The sequence below is a fragment of the Peromyscus leucopus genome, chromosome 12 (genome assembly GCF_004664715.2).
Source record: "Peromyscus leucopus breed LL Stock chromosome 12, UCI_PerLeu_2.1, whole genome shotgun sequence".
Classification (NCBI taxonomy): Eukaryota; Metazoa; Chordata; class Mammalia; order Rodentia; family Cricetidae; genus Peromyscus; species Peromyscus leucopus.
In genome coordinates, this window is record NC_051073.1 from 59,480,495 (window position 1) to 59,501,896 (window position 21,402).

The window sequence follows — 21,402 nt, forward strand, 5'->3', positions numbered from 1 at the left end:
CAGTGTGTTTCAGGCGGGGCACAGACAAGCTTTGAAAACCGGTTGTCTATTTGTTATAATGTGTATTACTGCTACAACTTAACCCGAGACTGCAAAGGTATTGTTGATGAAGCTAAATAGCATCTGGTAGCCCTCAGCCAGCATCAGCAGGATGTTCAAGGAGCATGTTAATATTGCCAAACTCAAAGAAGGTAACACGTTAGTGACTTCCGTTTTAGAAACAATACGTTGCATTAACTTTTTGGTTATGAGTCTAGCCTTTAAATGGCTGAGCCATCTCTCCAGCCCCATACTGAATTATCAATTAGTATATAGAATCCACAAACACCCTAGTAACTATAGAAGAACAGCAAGGGATTTGGCTGGCTAAAGGCACATTTGTCAGGTCCAAGATCTATGGGCCAGTGCACTTCAGCCCTAAAAACATGAGTGGGAAACAAAGGCAAGAGAATTTGCCCCCAGATGGATGAATTCTTAGAGCACAGTGGTTCTCAACCTTCCTAATGTGACCCTTTAATACAGTCCTTCATGTTGTGGTGACCCCACATAATTTTTCAATAATGAAAAATTATTTCATTACTACTTGGTAACTGTAATTTTTCTACTGTTATGAGTCATAATGTAAGTATCTGATATGCAGGATATCTGACATGCAATCCCCAAAGGGGTCTCAACCCACAGGTTGAGAACCACTGTTATAATGCATGATGATGAAACCATGATAATTGTGTCAAAAACCAATATTCTGAGTTTGTAAACACAAAGACTCCCATTTCTTATTCTTATTCTTAGGTTCTTAAAGATGAGACCCAGAGCATATAAGGCCCGTAAACCCTGTGAGTTCCTGGTGGAATTTTAGCTCCACCCCTGGGTGGAGCATTGAAATGCTTCCCTGTGGGAATGTGGGCCCAATAGTCAGAGCAGGTTTCCACCCAGACTCCACTTCCTGGAATAGTCGCTTCACTACAGACCTTGGTGAGACCATTTCAGCTAGCTTGCCTGTCACAGAGCACTCTCTTGACTTAGATAAAGAGTTAAGTGGATTTCTTAATAGATAAATGTAGGCTTATCATGCAGCCCTCCCTATGGGCTGAGGCCCACACTTTTTACACCTTGAGAATGCCAGGTGTCCCCCAATCAGGGAATTTGCCGTTCATTACTTACCATTCCTTTGTAAATACATCTGCATTCAGACTGACCATTTCCCTCTCTACTCTGCTTCCAGCTAACTTCAGTGAACCTGAAATAGAGTCGGTTCCAAATATAACAAGAAATTCTGGCATAAATTTGACCTGCTGGTCTAAGCAAGGTTATCCAAAACCTATAAAGATGTATTTTTGGATAACTAATTCAACTAATGAGCATGATGAGGACATGCAGATATCGCAAGACAATGTCACAGAGCTGTTCAGCATTTCTGTGAGCCTATCTATGCCATTCCCCGATGATGTGTTCAATGTGACCGCCTTGTGTGTTCTGGAAACTGCGTCTGTGAAGATTGTCTCCAGACCTCACTATATAGGTAAGCCTGCTTCCCAAGACTATTTACTTCACCAGGAGTCACATGCAAACCTTTTAGCCCAACCATCCAATGTTCACTGCTTGTAGGGAAACCTTCCAGCAGGCTGCTAGGAACGACCCAAATAGAAGGCTCTTGCTACATCTGCATGATCTAAGGCCTAAGAGTCTATGAATCTGGGCTACACTTGAAGAAACATGGTCTTAGCCCCGAAACTGACCCAGACTTAGGAGCTATCCTTGGATGGAGGATGATGAGGTGTTGTAGTCAGAAAATAGAAGATATCTCCTAGCAAGAAGCTGTCAATTGAATAAAATGCATAACACACACACACACACACACACACACACACACACACATACACACACACACACACAACACACACACACATACACACACACACACACACACACACATATATATATATATATATATATATATATATATATATATACTATGTTTATACCTGCCTCCCAACAGTACTTATTGTGCATATGAAATCATTCTAGGTATTATTGATTATAAAGGCTGAAAACTCAAAGGTAGAAGATGTCTTCTAGTTCTTGAGTTTCTTCCAGGAAAATAAGAACTCTATGACATACTTAGATGACAAACTGAATTTTTTTAAGATGAAATTCAAGTCTAAATTATAGTTCATGGAAACAATTGCTTAAATTTAAAACAAGCTGATGATCAGCTGGTGAGCATTCAGAGGCAGGTAAGAGCTTTGAAAGTCAACTTTCCTAAAGGTACTAGGGTTTTATCATACTGTAAAATGGATTATTGGTCTTGGTAAATATGGTGAAAAAAAGGGACAGAGTTCTAAATGGAAGACCCTCAAATTTGCAGTGACTTTCTGCACAGAAAAACTGTGAGGTAGCAAGTATGCTCATCTGATGATGAGAGGACCACTGTGAATCAGCTGTGCCTAGTAAGAAGCAGGAAATATGGTCAAGGCAGACCCAGTGAAGGAGTGCTTGTAGCATATTCTTGATGCATTTCTGGCTTCCATGCTGATGAAAGAAAAAGTTGAAACTCAGTGCCAGTTCTGTCCCATTGAGAGCTAATCTACATCTGTGCTCAACTTGTGAGAGGCAACATTTCCTCCTAGAAAAAAGGCACCCTGTACCCACTTGACCCCCATTTATTCTGAACCTAATCCCATCCCCCAGCCATCTGCCTTCTGTTTCTACGGCCTCTTCTCCAGCCCTCTCCTTATTATTTGCCCCTTCTGATGGCATCCCTCCATCCATCTCTTTCTGCATCCCCCTGGCTTTGCCTCCTCCTTGCTCCTGGTGCCTCCCTCAGTAACTTGGCCTATGGACATACTCTTAGAAAAATCCCTGCGGCTAGTGCCCACAGCCAGTTTTACAACTAAACCCACACTCCCTCTCCTGGTACTGATTTCCTTTTACTCAGATGTCTCAGCCACTGAGAATTTAGTGAAAGATGGAGTCACCCAGCTGTCCCAGTGGCTTCTATTGCAACATCTCCTAGCCACACAGAAGACACCCCAAGTAGTTCCTGAAGCTCAACACCTTCATGTAGCCACCAACATCATGACCCCAACTCCCGCGCCACCCTTGTCTACAAATGAGCAGGGACTGATCAACACCATACACTCACCACCTCTACTTGTCAACTAGATTAGAACTTCCCCAGGTACCACCTTCAGAAATGCTTCAGCCCTAGCTACCTCAGCAAAAGGGCCTGTATCTCTCTGTCCCTAATCTATGCCTTGATCAGACAGACATAGGTTAGCTACTGAATCTCTTTGAGTATCAAAAAGTGGAAGTCTTCCAATAGAAAGTATAACCCTCCTCTATTAGAAATTCCAAATAGGTTCAAGTGAGACAAACAGGGGCTCGCTCAAAAGATATTAAATATGGTCCACGATGCCAACAATTCTTTACCTTATTATTCTAGGGACAGAAAACATGCTTACAAATTGTAGCTAAACTATGGGAGATTTTTACCCTAATTTTCCTGTAATTTAGGATTGAATAAAAGAACTATTCCTTTAAATGTCTATAAAGTGAGACACTCAACTTCCCAGACTGCAGTTAGGCACTCCTCTTCTAGGAAGCAATTCTGGCCTTCGGGGATCGGATTCTCAAGAGAAGGAGGGAAATATCAAAGGTTTTCTAACAGAGGAGGCATGCCAAAGAGCTGGCTGAGGGATCTTGGGCTACCTTAGTGGAAGTAATAACCAAACACGTTGAAGTAGCTGCCCATGAGGAGGTTGTTCTATTTGCCCAGATGAGAGGTGATCTAGAGACTGACTTCTAGATGATGGTGGATGGAGGGACCATTACCCAGGGACTTTCCAAGCCCCCTGTTGTTGATTTCAGTTTCCTATGGCCCTAGAACCCAAGGAGATGATGGAAAGAAAGGGAGGGAGGGAGGGAGGGAGGGAAGCAGGCAGCAAATTTAAGCCTTTCATAAATGAATTTCTTACTGACAGAAAATTTGCCATTTCTAGTTCTTCCAGAGCCCCAAACTGATCAAAAGGAAAACTCGTCCTGGATTTTAGGTGCCGTTGCAATTGTCTTTATTTCGGTCTTCTTTGGATTGCTGCTGCTGCTCCTGGTAAAAAAATGCCTGAGGAAGCAGGAACAGCCTGGCATCTCTTAGAAAGGTGACAACTGTCTTTGTTCTGTCTGAAGATAACCGGTTAAAGTTTGTTTTTAATGAGCACACCAGATGAGAAGGAAGCTCGACAATGCAATAGTACATAGCATATACAAGCCAAGTTCAGTCTCCGATACTGAAAAGAAAAAGTGTTTTATAGTACATATATATGTGTGTGTATAACTCATGTTTACTCTTTTAAATGTTGATGGTTCTGTATTTGGCTACTGTGAATAGTGACATAATAAACATGGTTTATGTGTCAATATCTTTGTGACGTGCAAACTTAGAGTTCTTTGGTTATATACACAGGAATAGTGTAGATGTGTCACCAGTTAGTTCTATTTTTAGTCTTTTGAGGAACCTCCATAGTAGTGGCCACCCTAATTTGCATTTTCACAAGCAGTGTGCAGACCTCCTTTTTCCTTGCACTCTTTCTGTCCTTTGTTTTGTCCTTTGTTCCGATGACAGCCTCTCTGACTGAGGTGCCATAGAACTTCATTGTAGTTTTGACTTGTATCTCCTTAATGGCTAAGGATGTTACGTGTGTGTGTGTGTGTGTGTGTGTGTGTGTGTGTGTGTGTGTGTGTGTGTGTGTGTGTTTACTGGCCATTAATACTTTGAGAAGCGACTAGTCGATTCATTTATTAATTGGGTGCTTTGGGGGTTTCTTTTGTGTTACATTTTTAAATTTGTATTTATGTTTTGGAAAATCTCCTACATGTATGAAAGCCAATGTTTCCTGATCATATTTACTTCCCACTCCCTAACGTCAATTTTCCTAGAACTCCTTCTATCAGCTCCCCCGAAGTCCGACCCTTTATAATTTATTTACCTATTTAACCCATTGAGTCCAATTAGAGTTGCCCATGTACACATAGGCATGGGGTCATCTACAGGTGCACAGACAGCCTTCCACTGCCATACTCCTAAAAACAAGTGACTCTCCCTCCAAGGAACCATCAACTGCCAATTGTAGCCGGAATCTTAAAAGCTCTTATTAATAAGAGCAAACCTGGAGCAGGTATTGGGGTGAATGCTGGAAGATCAGAGAAGCAGAACAAGCCACGGCCACCTCACCTCGCCAGTTCCTCAGCTGATCCTGTTTCCTCAGACTGAAGCCTCTGAATCCTTATCCAAATGGATCTCAGCTGAACTGTTGCTCAAAAGCCTAAATGCTTAACCAGGCTCTAGTTCCTCATCCTCACACCTTAAATACCTTTCTGCTTCCAGTCATCACTTCCTGGGATTAAAGGCTCTTGTTACCATGCCTGGCTGTGTCCAGTGTGGCCTTGAACTCACAGAGATCCAGATAGATCTCTGCCTCCCAAGTGATAGGATTAAAGGCGTGTGCCTAACCACTGCCTAACCTCTAAGTTTAATATTGTGACTGTTCTGTTCTCTGACCCCAGATAAGTTTATTAGAGTGCACAATATTTTAGGGAACACAATACCACCACATTTCCCCTTTTTTATCTAAAATTTTAAAAGCTTATAACTAATACAAGAAAAACTATATCCAATAAATATATACAATATATACAGTCAAGAATTACATTAACAATGTCAGTTTGCTAACATTTGACAGATTCAGACAAAAAAATTCCATTATATATATTAACAATGTCCAGTCCAGTAACATTTGATAAACTCAGATAAAAAATTTTATTACTTATCCTATTTAAAACAAGTAGTTCCTTTTTAAAAGTAGATTTAATAATCTCTCTTTTTGTCTTATATCCATATTCACTCATTTTTCTTTTCATAATAGATTCATTAATCTACCTTTTGCCATTTTTATATCTTCCCCTTTTTCTTTTTAGAGTAGACTCAATGATCTACTCATATATCCTATTATTTCTTTATCTTTTTTCTCAGAGTAGATTCAATGATCTACCTCATATCTATATTCTCTCTTTTTCTTTTTTAAACAAAAACTCTGAATCTAATCTCCTTGTTCAACTTTTTTCCTGACCACTAACAATTAACAACTTATAACCAACCATCATAAACAATGACAATATCTATAACTCATTAAACAACCATAAACCTCCCATCCCACCTCTTGGGAATGTGGGCGTTGTTTTCTTAAAATTACTTACTGCTTTCTAGGGGTGAAGACATCTTTAGGGGATTCTGAAAAGAAAATTTTGGGTTTAATTGTCAAGTCCTATATCATTTGTCCAGTCGCTGCATAATAAGTGCAGGGATGTCTCAAGTCCTTGCTTGAGTAGTCTGTCAGGCTGGATCATCTCAGCTAGCCATCTCAAAATTGTCCTGAGCAATTTATAGTCAAAGTGGATCTTTTTGTGGTGTTAATCAGCTTAATGGTTTTACCATAGTCCTTGTGAATCATCTTTGTGGGGTTCCATCATCCTTTTGAAGATTTCAAAGTTGCTGTTAGGTGTGGTCATGGTTCTCTGCAGATTTTTTGTGTGTGTGTGTATGTGCCTCTTCTGTGGTTTGGAGCAATCACAGTCTGATAAAGTGTCTGTCTCTTAGAACCATGAATGTTCTTCCCTAGAAGAGAATATCTTCACAGAAATTTCTCCCCTCCATTTGTCTTGCCAAACTTTTCCAAACTGACCTTTGTTGATGCTTTCTTGTAACACGATGGTCCTGGCAATTCTTCTCTGAACAAGCAGCAATAAACCCTTTGTCTCAGGAAGCAGCATCACTGCAGTCACCAACATGATGAGAAGGAGCCAGCAACTCGGAGCAGCAGCCACTGCCTCCATGGTCTCAATGCCACCCTTTGTAGCTAGTCCCCAGCCGATGCTTCTCCTTAGCAAGCCTCCTAGGCCCGCCTTGAGCTCAGGATCCTCCTGCCTCTGCCCCCTTCAGTAAATCCAACCAGTGTGTGCCACCACAACTGGCAATGTGTAGCTTGGGTCTGAGCTGGGCCCGTAAGGCCACAGGCAAGTAGCTTTTTCTTGAATTCGTACCACGAACGTTGGTCGCCAGATGTAGCATGAATTTAAATGGTCTTATTAATAAAAATAAACCCAGAGCCAGGTATTGGGGTGAACGCTGAATGATCAGAGAAACAGAACAAGCCACAACCACCTCACCTTGCCAATTCCTCAGCTGATCCTGTTTCCTCAGACTGGAAGCCTCTGAGTCCTCATCCAGAATGAATCTCAGCTGAACTGTTTCTCGAAAGCCTGAAAGCTTAACCAGCCTAGTTCCTGGTCTTCACACCTTCTATACCTTTCTGCTTTCTGACATCACTTCCTGGGATTAAAGGCTCGCTTTCTGGGATTAAAGGCATGAGTTACTATGCCTGGATGTTTCTAGTGTGGCTTTAAACTCACAGAGATCCAGATAGATCTCTGCCTCCCAAGTGATAGGATTAAAGGCGTGTGCTACCACTGCCTAACCTCTATGTTTAATATTGTGGCTGTTCTGTTCTCTGACCCCAGATAAGTTTATTAGAGTGCACAATATTTTGGGGAACACAATACCACCACAGTCAATAGCTTCTCAAGTAGGGGTGGGGCCTCACAAGCCCCTCCCTCATCGATGAAAGAAATTTTGACTGGCTTGATCTTGTACAAATCTTGTGTAGGTCACCCCAGCTACTGGGGGTTCATGAGTACAACAGTCAAGTCATGTTCAGAAGACAGCGTCTCACAGCCCTGCTCTTCATCCTCTGGCTCCTACGTTCTTTCTCCTCCATCTTCTGTGAAGTTCCCTGAGCCGTGGGGGTTGGGGTTAGACATAGAGGTCTCTTTGATAGCTGAACATTCAAAGTCACTTATTCTCAGCACTTTGAACAATAATGTGTCTCTGCATTAACCACTACCCACTGCAATAAGAAACATCTCTGGCCAAAGTTGGGAGCAACATAAATCTGTGGATATCAATATAAATGTTTAGAAGGTACTTTGATAACATAGCCATTTAAAAGGACAGCATCAAGAGATTCTCCCCTAAGGTCTGTGATTTCCTTCCTCCTGTTTACAGTACTAGGCATGAATTTCCCCCTGTAGAGCAGACCTCAGATCCAATCAAGAGATCAGTTGGTAATCTCCATAAAGAGTCTTGCCACCGTTGGCACTAGTGGGCATATTTGGTCTGGAAAGTGGGTTTTGTAGCATGCAGGGACCAGCACTAGATTAGACCATTGATGACTTTTCTGCCCCAGCCGCCTTCATAGCACCTTCCAGCACTGTGGAAGCTATGTGGCAGAGAGAAAGTTTCCTGGGCAGTTCAGAATGGATTCTCTGTATCTTACAACTCAAGTATGTGGTGTCTTCAGCAACAGAGTCTTCACCATCCAGTTCTGATGAGCAACTATGATCCACAGCCATAGCCTGTATTGTTTTGGATGCTCCTGGGCCTCTCTGATGAGTTTCCTTAGTTCATTCAACTTTGGGGGTTTGTTTCTCCTGGAGTTTATTCACATCTGCTATGCGTTGTCTAACATAGCTATGATCATTGGAATCCTTTGTCTGGAAGTTCTTTCGGGCTGCTTTCATTAGAGGCATACCGTATAGAGAGATTAGCAAGTTGTGGATAAGATATGCTGTCTTGTTTTTGTTTTTTGTTTTTGGGGTGTGTGTGTGTGTGTGTGTGTGTGTGTGTGTGTGTGTGTGTTCTTGCTTTTATTCTGCACTGGGACTTGCATATCTGAAGTGATTTGTTGGTTTACAACTCCTCTCTCTCTCTCTCTCTCTCTCTCTCTCTCTCTCTCTCTCTCCTTCCTTCCTTCCTCCTTTCCTTCCTCCTCCTCCTCCTTCTCCTCCTCCTTCTTCCTCTTCTTCTCCCTTTTGTTCTGGCCACCTTTCTCTTTCAATGGAGGTGTTTACAATGTTCAGGTGATGCCAAGGTTCCCTACTTGGTTCAGGTGGTTATGAAGCCTGTGCTCCTGAAGGAAAACAAAAACAAAAAACAAAAAAAGGCGTTCTTTGTGTTTTAGATATGCATTTTCGGTTACACATACAGTGGCGAAGATTTTCTCTGTTGCATAGGCTATCTCCTCATTCTGTTGTGAGCTTTGCTGTTCCGCAGTCTTTGGGTTCCGTGCAGTTCCATTTGTCAAGTGGAACTATTATTATTTCCTGAGGTAGAGCAGTCCTTCTCAAAAAGTCCTTGCCCGGGCCTTATCTCGGGTTTCCCCATATGTTTTCCTCCAATGCATCAAAGAAGGCAGTTTGTCTTAACTAAGGCTTTCACCCATTTTAAATAGATTTTTCTTTACAAGGTGAGAAATAGAGATCTAGTTGTGGTCATCTGTATGTGGATATCTAGTTCTTGAGGCACCATTTTTTTTTTTTTTTCTTTTTTTCTCTAATATATATTTTTGGCATCTTTGTAAAAAAAATAGACACCTACAGCTGCATCTATAGGGCTAATTCTGAGCTCTCTGTTCTATCCCATGGTCTCCATGTCTAGCTTTGTGTCTGTATCATGCTGTTTCTGTAACTGTGGCTAGACAGTATAACTTGAGATCAGATATTGTGATATGGTTCAACTATTTTGGGGTCTTTTTTTACTTCTATATTAATTTTATGATTGTTTTCTCTATTTATGTGAAGAATGCCAGTGGAATTTTAGTAAGATTGAATTGAATCTGCACAGTGTTTTTGGCAATATATCAATTTTTCATGTTTTCTTCTGCCCACATGAAAGCATGGAAAATCCTTCTCATAATATCTCCTTTGATTTCTTTTTTTCTTCAGTGCTTTAAAGTTCGAATTTTAGAAGTCCTTCATTCTCTGAATTAGACTTTCTCCTAGGCTTGTTGATGTTTGGTTTGTTTTTTGTTTGTTTGTTGCTATTGCCAATTGAACTCAATATGCAGACCAGGCTGGCCTCGAACTCACAGAGATCCGCCTGCCTCTGCCTCCCGAGTGCTGGGATTAAAGGTGTGTGCCACCACCACCTGGCAAGACAGTGCCTCTTTGTTGCTTTTCCACCATGTGCTCTAGGCTAGCTGGACCATGAGCCTCTGGGGAGTCTCCCGTCTCCAGCTCCCATCACCCCACAGAGCATCAGGGCTACAGATGCTCCTGCTGCACATCTGTGGTTTACATGGCTTCTAGGAATTCAAACTCTGGTCCTGGTGCCTGCACAGGAAACACTTTTACACACTTAGCCATCTCCAAAGCCCCTGATGTTCCTCCTTATGCCTTATCTGCCTTGTCTAGTATGGCGGCTTTCCACAGGATTGCTTATTTGATGTATTGGATTTTCATTTCCAGCATTTCTGTTCATTTTTTTTTTTTTCAAAATCTGTTTGTGTTGACTTTCTCAGTCACATCCTGAGTTGATTTCCTTACATCATCTGTTTATTTGTTTATGCCTTCTTTGAGGTCATTAATCATTTTTATGAGTAGACTTTTCGATTATTTGCCTAGCCATTTCAATATCTTTGTGCTCACAAGTTAAGGAGTCGTAGTCATTTGGAGGAATCACGTTACCTTGTTTTTCCAAATTTCTTGCGCTTCCGTGTTGTGGTGTAACTAAAATCTGTTGGGATATGCATCACTTCTGACTTTATTTAGGTGTTAGATTAGTGAGCGGCCTTTCCTTGGGGACGTAATCTCCAATAGCACTTAGAAAGAGATTAGCCATAGAAGTAGAAGCAATTTCTAGAAGGGAACGAGCTGTTTCCTGGGTTTGTTTTTACAATGGAATGATCAACTTGCAACTGAAACAAAGGATAGATGGAGTAAGAAAAGGAAGTTTCTTTCCCCATAAGGCAACCAGAAATGTTTGAGACTAGATAAGGAAGTCAAGGATGACACATGTACATGCAAGAAAGGAGTCGGAAGGGGATTTAGAGAAGCTAAATGCGTGCATAAGATGGTCACATTAAACTATGTCATCAAAAGGCAGAAGACAGAAAAGGATAGCACCAAAAGAATGTGATGAAAGTATTGATAGCAAAAGTTGTGTGGTCAGTTATACATGACAATGAGTTTGGTCAAAGAAAGGATCCTTGACATCTCCAGGAAGGAGACATACCATGGAAAAATAAACGGTGTGGTTATACGATGTTCATGAGCTTGAGTTCTGTAGTAAGGGTCCTTGCTTTGTGCATTCTTCTGGTCTTGGCTGCAATAAGTAAAATACTGCCCCTTTCAAAACTTCTACTTCCCATACCTAAAATGTTATATTATCTTGAAAAAAAGATTTATTTATTTTTACTTTGTACGTATGAGCATTTTGCACACATGTGTGTATGTGTACTGCATACCTGCCTCATTCCCTTAGAGGCCAGAAGAGAGTGTCAGCTCCCCTGGAAGTAGAGTTACAGGTAAGCTGCCATGTGGGTGCTGGGAAGTGAATCGGGGTCCTATGCAAAAGCATCAAGTGCTCTGAACCACTGAGTCACCCCTCCAGACCCTCCATGTGTTATCTTATATAGAAAAAATTTACATGAGCCACAGAATTTACTCAGGTAGGTTAGAGAGCTCCATTAGAAGATGGAGGAGGTATACGAGATTTGGGGAAAGCTCAGTCCATCACTGTTGGCTTTGAACTTGGGAAAAGAAAGTCATGAACCAAGGAATTTGGATGACTTCTAGAGGCTAGAAAGGGTCCTCACTTGACAGCCAGCCAGCTAAGAAATGAGGAGTTCAGTTCTACAACCTCAAGGAACTAAATTCCTCCAACAGACAGATACTTGAGCAGTCATGACCCATCCTCATTGACAACTAGTAGGAGTATATCCCCAAATGGGCCTTCTTCCAGTATGATGTTAATCCACTTCTCAGAGGAGACATTCTTCTAAGTAACTAACTTGGCATTGAAAGTTCTGGCCCAAGTCTGTTAATTGTGTCTCAGTTATGTACATTTATCCTCTTTAGGCCATTTAAATGAATAAGAAGGAAATATCAAGTCTATATAGGTGATTTCTGCCCTGCCCCTCCTCAGATTAATAAGAAAGAAAAGGCAGGAGAACGTATAATTCTGAATTATTGTTTTCATCCAATCTGAAGTAACCCCATCAGTTTGTCCATTTGAGGATCTGTCTGACTAAAAAAATGTATATAATAGTACTCAGAAAGTCAACAGGTTTTAGAGTTAGTCCCCCGACAGCAAAGGTAAAAGAGTCTTGGTTCTCAGAGAGACAATTTTTTTTTTTGAGACAAGTTCTCATTATGTAACTCTAGCTACCACAGGCCTTGCTATGTAGATCAGGCTGGACTTAAACTCACAGAGATCTGCTTACCTCTGCCTCTTGAGTGCTGAGACTAAAGGTGTGTGCTACCATACCTAGCTAGTTATAATTCCTTCAAAGACAAGTGTCTTTTCCAAAGTGACTCGTTTTTCATCAGCATTTAAACAGGAACCTTCACAGAGTTTAAAAACTGAAAGTTAGTGATCTCCTCCCATTTCCACTTCAAAATACTGAAGTTACCATCCATTCCAAAAGTGTGGGTCACGTGTGGTGTCTCCTCATTGTCGGCTTTCATTTTTAAACAGGGGCTTTCTTGTAATTATGCTGACTTTGCCATGGGTATGAAAAGACCATTTGATTATTTTGTGTTTTATATTTGTCTGGGATACTATATCCAGCTATCAAGCACCATGATTTTTGAGAGGACTTGGGGCAGTAATAAAATCTAATCCAATTTAGAAAGTATCTGGAAACTCAAATAGGAAAGCGCTCAAATGCCTCAGTCCCTTTGCGTTGCTATAACAAGATACCAAAGGCTGGATGCCTTAAAGGAAACTTTTGTCATGGTTTATGGTTGGGGGCTGAAAAGCTCAAGGTCAGGCAGTCACATTGCATTGCATCATGACATGCAGATTGCACGGTGCGGTGGGAACACATGTAAGAGGAGTGTGTGTAGATACACAGGTGTGCAGGAGAAAGACCAAAGGAAGGAGTTGGGCTTCTTATATAACAACCTGCTTATACAGCACCAGTCACCAGTGAGATCCAACTCACTCCCAAGGGGTACATACTAATTCTCCCAAGTGTGGCTCCCATGGCCAAATTCCCTCCAACAAGGTTACTCTATTTGTCTTTGCCGCCACATTGTGCTTCCAAGCACATGGACCTTAGGGCTAGACCACATTGAAACCAGGGCATCAAATAAACCAAGAACGCTTAACCTGAGAATAGGTCTAAGGAGGACAGAGACCCTGCTCTCAAATATCCAAAGGAGTAGCTGTCTCCAATTGCAAAGGTCGGACTCCAGATTGTAGTCCAAACTGCATCTCAGCAAGGGAAGATTATAAAATATGAAGAAATGTGAGTAGCCTGTCTAAAGCTAAAGCTCTCTTGAAGTTGTATGGAAAAAAAATGACTTCTGCTTCCTCCCAACTGCTTCATGAATTGCTTCCTGCCACAGACAACTGGAAACCAGACAAAATAAGAGTGAAACTATTATTTCAAGATATTGGGCATCAGCAACAGAAAAATGCAACTGTAACTAAGAGCTGAGAAAAAGTGGCATTGTGATTGCTCACAGCTACTGCCTGTAGTCAATGGTTAGGCTACTCTGAAGGAGGGAGATTCCTGGTACCCCAAACTAGAAAAACAAACCAAGAAAAGAGTCCTAAAAGAGTCCCATATGAACACAGATGCCAAAAATCTTAACAAAATAAGAAATTAAAATCTAGTAATATATTACAAGTATGCTACACCGTGATAAAGTAAACCATATTCTGGGAAGGTAGGAGAGTTGAACATTCAAATCCCAAGTAGTGATAGTCATTAACAAATAGACTGAAAGAAACCCCATGTGGTCATGTCAATGGATACAGAAAAGGCTTTTAATGAAATTACCACCCATTCATAATTTGAAAAGAGAAAGAAAAACGTTCACAAACTAGGAATTCAAGGGGAATATCTCAAGCCCACAAAGGATGTCTAGCAAAAACCATTCTGATAGCATCATGGTGATAAAGGGCAAATTGTTCTTCCCCTAAGATGGGAAGGAGGCAAGAATGCCCATGGTTACTGCTTTTCTTCAGCATTGTGCTGGAAGTCCTAGCCTGTTAAAAGACTCAAAAGAGAAAGGCTTACAGACCGGAAAAAAAGGACAAAAAAACTCCATCTTTGAGGCAGATAACATGATCATGTTTGTAGAAAGCCTTTAAAACTATTAAAAGAACTAATAAGTGAGAGTAACTAAGTCTCGAAATGCAAGGTCAAAAAAAAAAATCAAGGTCCATTATATTCTATAGACAACAATAAACAAAGACTGAGAAAATGTTTCAATACAGTTTCTGGGATCATCACATAATAATAAGGTGTCGGCAAGACATTTAACAAAACAAATGCAACACCTAAAACTATACAACGTTACTATGGGTAGAAATTGAAGTAGACCTAAATAAATGGAAGCAAATACTGTGTTCAAGGATTAGAAGACAAAATATTGTTACTACCTTCTCCAAATTGATCAGTGGATCAAAGCAATCTCAATCGAATGGCTAGAGGACTCATTAGTAAAAATTAAAAGGCCAACTCTATAAAAATAATCCACAGCTGGCAGAATGATTTTGAAAATGGAGAACAGAAGTAGAGCCAGGTATGATGATAAAGTACTATATTCCTAGCACTCAGGAGGTGGAAGCAGGAAGCTTGAGTTCAAGACCATCCTGGGCTATGTAGTAAGACCCTATCTCAAAAAAGAAACTTACCAATCTTTCTACTCAAAAAGTATAAATCTTGTTCATGGATATACCTCCATGAAGATGGCCATTTTTAAATATGCACACACACTAAAAAGAAGTTGCCGGAAGTGTTCAGGAAGACTCTAGTACAGGCTGAGTCACAAAACCATCAGGGTATTATTGAGTGGTCCCTATGTTTTCCATGGATGCCCAGGAGAACAAACCATGAGTCTCTTTGTGGGAGGGCATTACTAACCCATCCATCAACTTGGAGGAATTTGAACCCCAAATTGCATCAACAATAAGTCCATTCAGGAAGCAATTGGGCCTTTGGGGACCTAGCTGACTGGAGATTTCCTGCTTTAGCCTGTCCATGCAACAATACACACGTGGTATTATTTCGTAGCACATCCGGCTAACCATCTAGACATCAGCATCGTTGGGACTGAATATCTTTCATCCACCTTCTAAACCTACTTAGATTTCAAATTTTAGAAACTCTTCTCTGTCATTAAAAGACTAGTGAAACTGAGTGTGTTACCCCCACACCCCTTCATTTCAGTGAGGATACCGCTATGCGGGGATGGGATTATGTCCAACATAAAAAAAAAAAAAAAAAAAAAAAAAAAAAAAAAAAAAAAAAAAAAAAAAAAAAAAGGCTTTTACCTTGGGATGCAAAGAAGTCCTCCCAGCCCCTAGTCATAATTCCTCTGAGACCCAGGATTTTGAAGCCACTTCACGTCCTCTCTTTTCCATGTTTATGAGCGATGCAGCTTCTGAATCTGTTTTCGATCTCTTTCAGAAATCAAAATGGAGAATGAAGAGTGTGAGAGATTGGAGAAAGGTGAGTCCCGACTGCAGCACTGTTGAAGGAGGGAGATTTGACCCCCGAGTGCCTGCCTGTGACTTGCACAGGCTTTAACCTGAAGCATGCTGGGACTTACAAAAAAGAGAATGGGGAGAGGAAAGACAGCAAGACAAGGGAGCGCATGGAGGAAAGTGGCCATAAACAGAGGGCAGTATCCAATGCAGTGTCCTGAGGACATGCTGAGTCAACCAAGGTCAAGGACTAAGCAAAGCACAGGGTGTGATGGGGCAGACATAGCCCACATCTCATTCACCATGGCAACTTCAGCACTTAACAATGGCTGTACTAGTGAGCCTCTTATACAGAATGAATAAATAAAGAAGCAGGCAAAACTAGCATGCTCCCGGCCGGTGCATGCACGGGAGGTGGTGGTGCACGCCTTTAATCCCAGCACGCGCAGGAGACAGAGGCAGGTAGATCTCTGTGAGTTCGAGGCCAGCCTGGGCTATAGAGTGAGTTCCAGGAAAGGTGCCAAAGCTACACAGAGAAACCCTGTCTCGAAAAAAATAAAATAAAATAAAGAGTAGCACGCTCCTTTCAGTCTCAGTATCTCAGTACCTTTGTGCCTGCTGTACCCACCACTTAGAAGCATCTTCTACTGTTTCTTCTCCCTCATTCTTCAGCTCTTGTCTCCATCAGCACTTTCTTAAAAAAAAAAAAAAAAACCTTTCCCTAAACTTAATCATGTCCACCTGCTACAGCATCATGTGGCTGCTTACTTTCTATTCTGAAATGACCTTAGAAAACACTATTACTTGAACTCTACGGAAGGCAGACACTGTCGCGGCTGATAGCACTGTTGTGAAGCTGACCCTAGCACCCAGCACAAGGCCAGGCATACCTGAAAGTTTCTGGTGACCAGTCCTCTGACAACATGACACAATTGGGTTGCCTGTTCCTCCATGCCCACTGAGGAACTGGGAACTCAAGAATGCCAAGGCCCTGAGTGCCTGGCCATGGGATCAAAGTTTCCTATAAAAGAGCCTGGTTGAGGCTTTGCTGACTCCCCATGGGAGGCCTTATCCTTTTGGAGGAGGGGATGGGGATGGGGGGAGCAGGAGGAGGGATGAGAGTGGGATCTGTGGTTGGTATGTAAAATGAATTTAAAAAAATTTAAAAAGAGCCTGGTTGAAGAGACAATTATGGTAACCCCAGAATGCAGAGGCCACACGGAGCTCAGAACTTACCAGGCACTAGCAACAAGACTCACTCTGGCAATTTGTGGTAGAGAGCCAAGGTCATTGAAGTGCTGCTGGCCTTCTAAGACTGGCTTCAGAAATGTTCTGGAAGGGCATGCAGAAGGAAGGCATCAAGTGTCCACACAATGGCAGGGTAAGGACCCGGGCCAGGGGACAGCGAAGGGTAGTTGTTGAGGTCGAAGCTTGGCTCACAGTGTAGCCTAGCTTTCCTCCCTTCTGCTTTCCCATCCTCTGTTTCAATACTTTGTTTCTAACCATTGACATTACAATGGTCACCTGCATATGTCTCATGTTTGAAATCTACCAAAAGAAAGTGGTCCTGTTGTGAAATCTCACCCAGTCTCTTTTCTGTTTTGTTTTGTTTTCCCAGAATAAAAATCTCTGTGCCTGAAGTAAGAAGTCCGGCATTGTTCACAATCCAAAAACATCCTCAGATGACCAGAGAACTATACTTGATTAAAGAACAAAATTCTGAATGGTGTCCATATCTCATCCTCTTTCCTTTCCAAGCTTTTGGGCAACCTCTCTGATTTCCTAGAAGACAAGATAATGTAATTATTAGGGTAGGTGGTGCTCGACGACTCCCTCTAGGTGAAACAGTTCCTTACCCTGACAGCTCTGTTCCCTGTGCAGGAGCAGACACTAATTCTCAGTCTGCTTTGTCTGACTCAGTTCACACTCAGGTCTAGGGCACTGAAATGGCTCCTTGATGGGAAATAATATTTTGGATCAGCCTCTCCTACTTTAGATCATATCCCTCTCCTAATTTGGCATAGCGTGTTTTTATATGGAACTCCTTGTTGTAGGAATACTGACTTTTATCTCTCTTGAATTCTAAAGTGATGGCTCACTCCATCCTGTATCCTTGGGCCTGAACAACTACCTCTTCAGTCAGGATGGGAGTGGTGTATTTGATGATGCTGTCTGATGTGGTCCTGTTAATATCTTAAAATAGAAAAGACCATATACCATAGTAGCATAATTACTATGCTCTAGAGAAAGACCCGCCACTTATAAGGAACGCTTGCCCCTCTGTCCGGATCAGTAATGAATACGATGACCAAAGTAATGCACAGGTAACAGCTAGCACTGAATTCTCAATGCCGGGAGATCGAGAAACACAGTGATGGAACAATCCCTGGATCCAGGAGCCACTTCCGTCTTGGCTGCTGCTGATATTGAGAGAATCCACCTAACCAGCCAGCAATTAACAAGCTTTCGCCGGCAGCACCGAAGAAAGCAAGACATCCTAGAGGCCTTGAGGCCCATTTCTCCTCTTGAGAAAAACGGGATGCTGGCAATGGTCTGTGGACAGCTGTTCAAGGATAAGACAGTAAAACACTCAAAACAAGGGGAAATCAATTGAGTCCGACCAACAGTTCTCAGAGAAGGATTGACTGATCTCCCAATCCTTGGCCAAGTCAAGAAGCCAGGGATGGATGATATGTCCCAATGGATGTAGATAGCAATTGCCTTGGTGGTCAACAGGTGTCTTGATGATCCCCATGTTTCATCCAGCTGGACACAGAGTTCAGGAGAAGAGCAGTCACTATGATGGCATGAGGGAGGAAGTCTAAGACTCTTTCAGCTCATGGGTTAGTAGAGTTAGGAAAAGCAGAAAACACAACACTCCGAGGCTACCTTAGTCTGCCGATGTCCCAGCGGGCATGGATTGGCCCTTCAAAGGAGGACTTTGGGAAGACCGAGCAGCAAAAATCGCTCTTTGTATTCTACATAAGGGCCCTGGAGGGTTGTAGACCGTTCTGCTAGTAAGGCTCAGGCTGTCATGTTTCCATTCATACATCTCGCCCCTGCCTGTGCAGACTGTTAGGATTTGGCTGGTTGCTAACATGTTCTGTACAGAGCAGATTCCAATAAAGTTTTCTTGCATTTATCCAAGTTCACTTTTCTTCCCCTTCCATGTCAGGAGTACCATTATGGGCTAATGTTCCTACTCACCCTTCATAATTCTGTGGTTCCCAGACTCCTCCCACACCCTCTTTTCCTTCCTTCTTCTCTAACCATTGGACAAGAAATGAGAGTTATGTTTGCCTAAATATATCTCTCCATAATGAGACATCTTTAAAAACTGAGTAAGATCAACTTCCTGACTGCCACTAGGGAACCTCAGAATAAGGAAACAGTACTTACTTTTTTATACTGAGCAATTTTTAAATTACGATCATCTGTGCATGTAAAGCAAAAGCTTAATGTAAAAAAGTTTCCTGAAAACACCCAGATTATAAAATAACATAATATGTGTCACACAAAAATAATGTGAGAAAAGCCAACAATATTCCAGAACTGGGCAAAGTGTCTGGACTATGGGGGGCAGGGCTGTGTCTGGCTCCCTCACCAGGGGAGCCCAGGCTGAAGACAGTGCCTCAAAACACATTGTCTGAAGTCTGAATGAAACACTAACACACCCTTTAGTGAAAACATCTCTCCTTTGTGTATTAAATTTTCTAGACTTGTGCTCCAAGTCTGGGGGTGAGGGGGGGAAGCAAGCAAGAGTTGGAGGAGGCCATCAGGTAACGACGTACTAGTTAACACTGCCTGTTTGTCGTGTACTCAGTTCTTCTAAACCTTCTAAATTAATGCTCCACCCAATCCTCACGGGGACTCTGAGACGTAGCTCAGGGGATAGTGTGCCCCTTTTGCTCATGAATACATCTAAGCACAGAGGTGTCAGAGTCATCTGCTGTCAGCCCTTGCTTGTTTAGTCCCCCACCCCCCACACAGACACCCCACTTTCTATTTGCTCGGGCTGTAGAAGGGACAGCATTTTGCTTGTCCCGACTTGACGGCATAGCCCACATCCTGTGTGACGACGCAACCTCAGCCCCCGGAGGTGGTGACTCCAGAAGTCAGAAGCTGTGGTGACGGGAGCGCATGATGTGATGAGTAAAAGGAGGTTTGGTCACAGGGAAAGTGAAATGTCTCTGCTGCCCCCTCACTGCTGCCTTCAGCCTGCCTTCTGCTGGTATTCTTTTGAAATCTCCCCTTCTCCTCCTCGGCCTTTCTGAAGCCATGTTCACCCACGCAAGCGTCCTGTCCTCATGTTTCCTAATCCAAGTTTGAAAGCCAAGAGTCATCTTTGACACCAACCCTCTGACCTTTCCCTCCGAAGCCACTTCCAAACCTACCCTCCTGCTCGCCACCAGGTCAGGAAAGTGCTCCCCCAGCGGGGCCCCTTGTCTATTCATCCCAAGGGCCACACAACTGATCAGTCTGGCTCTCCCACTGGACTCCAACCAAAATGCCCAAAGGAATAAAGTTATCCCTCTCATTCCTTTCTCCTTAGCCACGCCACTCTGATATTACAAACCTTTCCATAGACACACTCAACCTTATAATTCGTGTGTGTGTGAGTGTGTAAGTATGTGTGTGTGTGTGTGTGTGTGTGTGTGTGTGTGTGTGTGTGCTCGAGCACATATGCACCCTTTATTCCGGCAGATTTGGTTATATATTACACTCAAAAGAAGCCAGAAGGTTCTTGCTAAGATGACTGAGAAAAGGACCAGTCTCAAATGTGACCTCACAGCAGCAGTGGTGTGGTTACCTGCACACAATTCCAGCACGTAAGGGGAGGGCCAGTGAATGATTCCACACCCATGTGTGTATAGACAGCGTTAATTGGACTCAGTGTATTAAAAATAAATGTACAAACAAATGAAATCAAAAAGACACATGACAACAAAGAAGAAATGGCCATGTTAATATATTTTCCTGATTCAAACAGATCTGGGTTCAAATCTAAATCACCTTGGATAAATTACTTAACTCGTTCATCTCTAAAATGGAATAATGGCAAAACCCCATACTTTTTTTACTGCATCGTTTTCAGTTCTATTCATACTGTTTGTGTGATAGCTAGCTTCAGTTATCAACTTAATGTGGCCTAGAATCACTTGGGAAGAGTCTAAATAAGAGATTGCCCGCATGGGGTTGGCCTGGGGGTATATCTGGGGGGGGGGAGACTGTCTTAACTTAATTGCTATGTGAAGATCCAGCCCACTATGGGCAGCACTAATCCCTAGGCAGGAGCTCCTGGACTGTGTGAGTGGGGAAACTGAGCTAGCTGAGCACAAACAAGTGAGTAAGTGTGCATGCATTCACTTCTCTCTGCTCTTGGTGGGGAATGGGATATGAGTGTTTGAAGCTTCTGCCTTAACTGTCCTACAATGATGAACTGTAGCCTAGCATTGTAAGCTGAAGTAACCCCCTCCTCCTCTAATTTTCCTTGTGTCAGAGTAGAACAGTGAGTTTCCTCAGTGTCCATGTATTCACTCCAGGAGATACAAATACAGAGTCCCATGTTGTCCCTAGACACACTTCCAAGCCTTCAGGTTTATACCCAGTGTCATCAACAATATAACTTTACATCGAATGTTTTACCAAGCTTATTTTCCCCTCTCGTTCTATTAGGAAACCATGCTACCACTAGGTTTAATTGGCTTCTGTTATCTGAGTTGCCAACCACTTGTGTTAATCCTTAGATCTGAAATACTTCTCACCATTTGTCGCTGTTTACCACAGTCTTGTTCATTTATGGTGTGTGTGTGTGTGTGTGTGTGTGTGTGTGTGTGTGTGTGTGTGTGTGT

The 21,402-nt window shown here is 42.3% G+C and overlaps 1 protein-coding gene across 2 annotated transcripts in view; it reads left to right on the forward strand.

Moving 5' to 3' along the window:
• The window catches only part of Cd86 (CD86 molecule), a 69,175-nt gene extending 50,483 nt beyond the window's left edge, over positions 1-18,692 (forward strand). For both annotated transcript variants that reach the window (XM_028862269.2, XM_028862268.2), the window contains exons 4-7: positions 1,226-1,522; positions 4,002-4,157; positions 15,534-15,575; positions 17,169-18,692. In XM_028862269.2, coding sequence (XP_028718102.1) covers positions 1,226-1,522; positions 4,002-4,153 — 449 coding nt within the window. In that variant the 3' untranslated portion in view covers positions 4,154-4,157; positions 15,534-15,575; positions 17,169-18,692. The remainder of the gene's footprint in view (positions 1-1,225; positions 1,523-4,001; positions 4,158-15,533; positions 15,576-17,168) is intronic.
• The last annotated feature ends 2,710 nt before the right edge of the window (positions 18,693-21,402 follow it).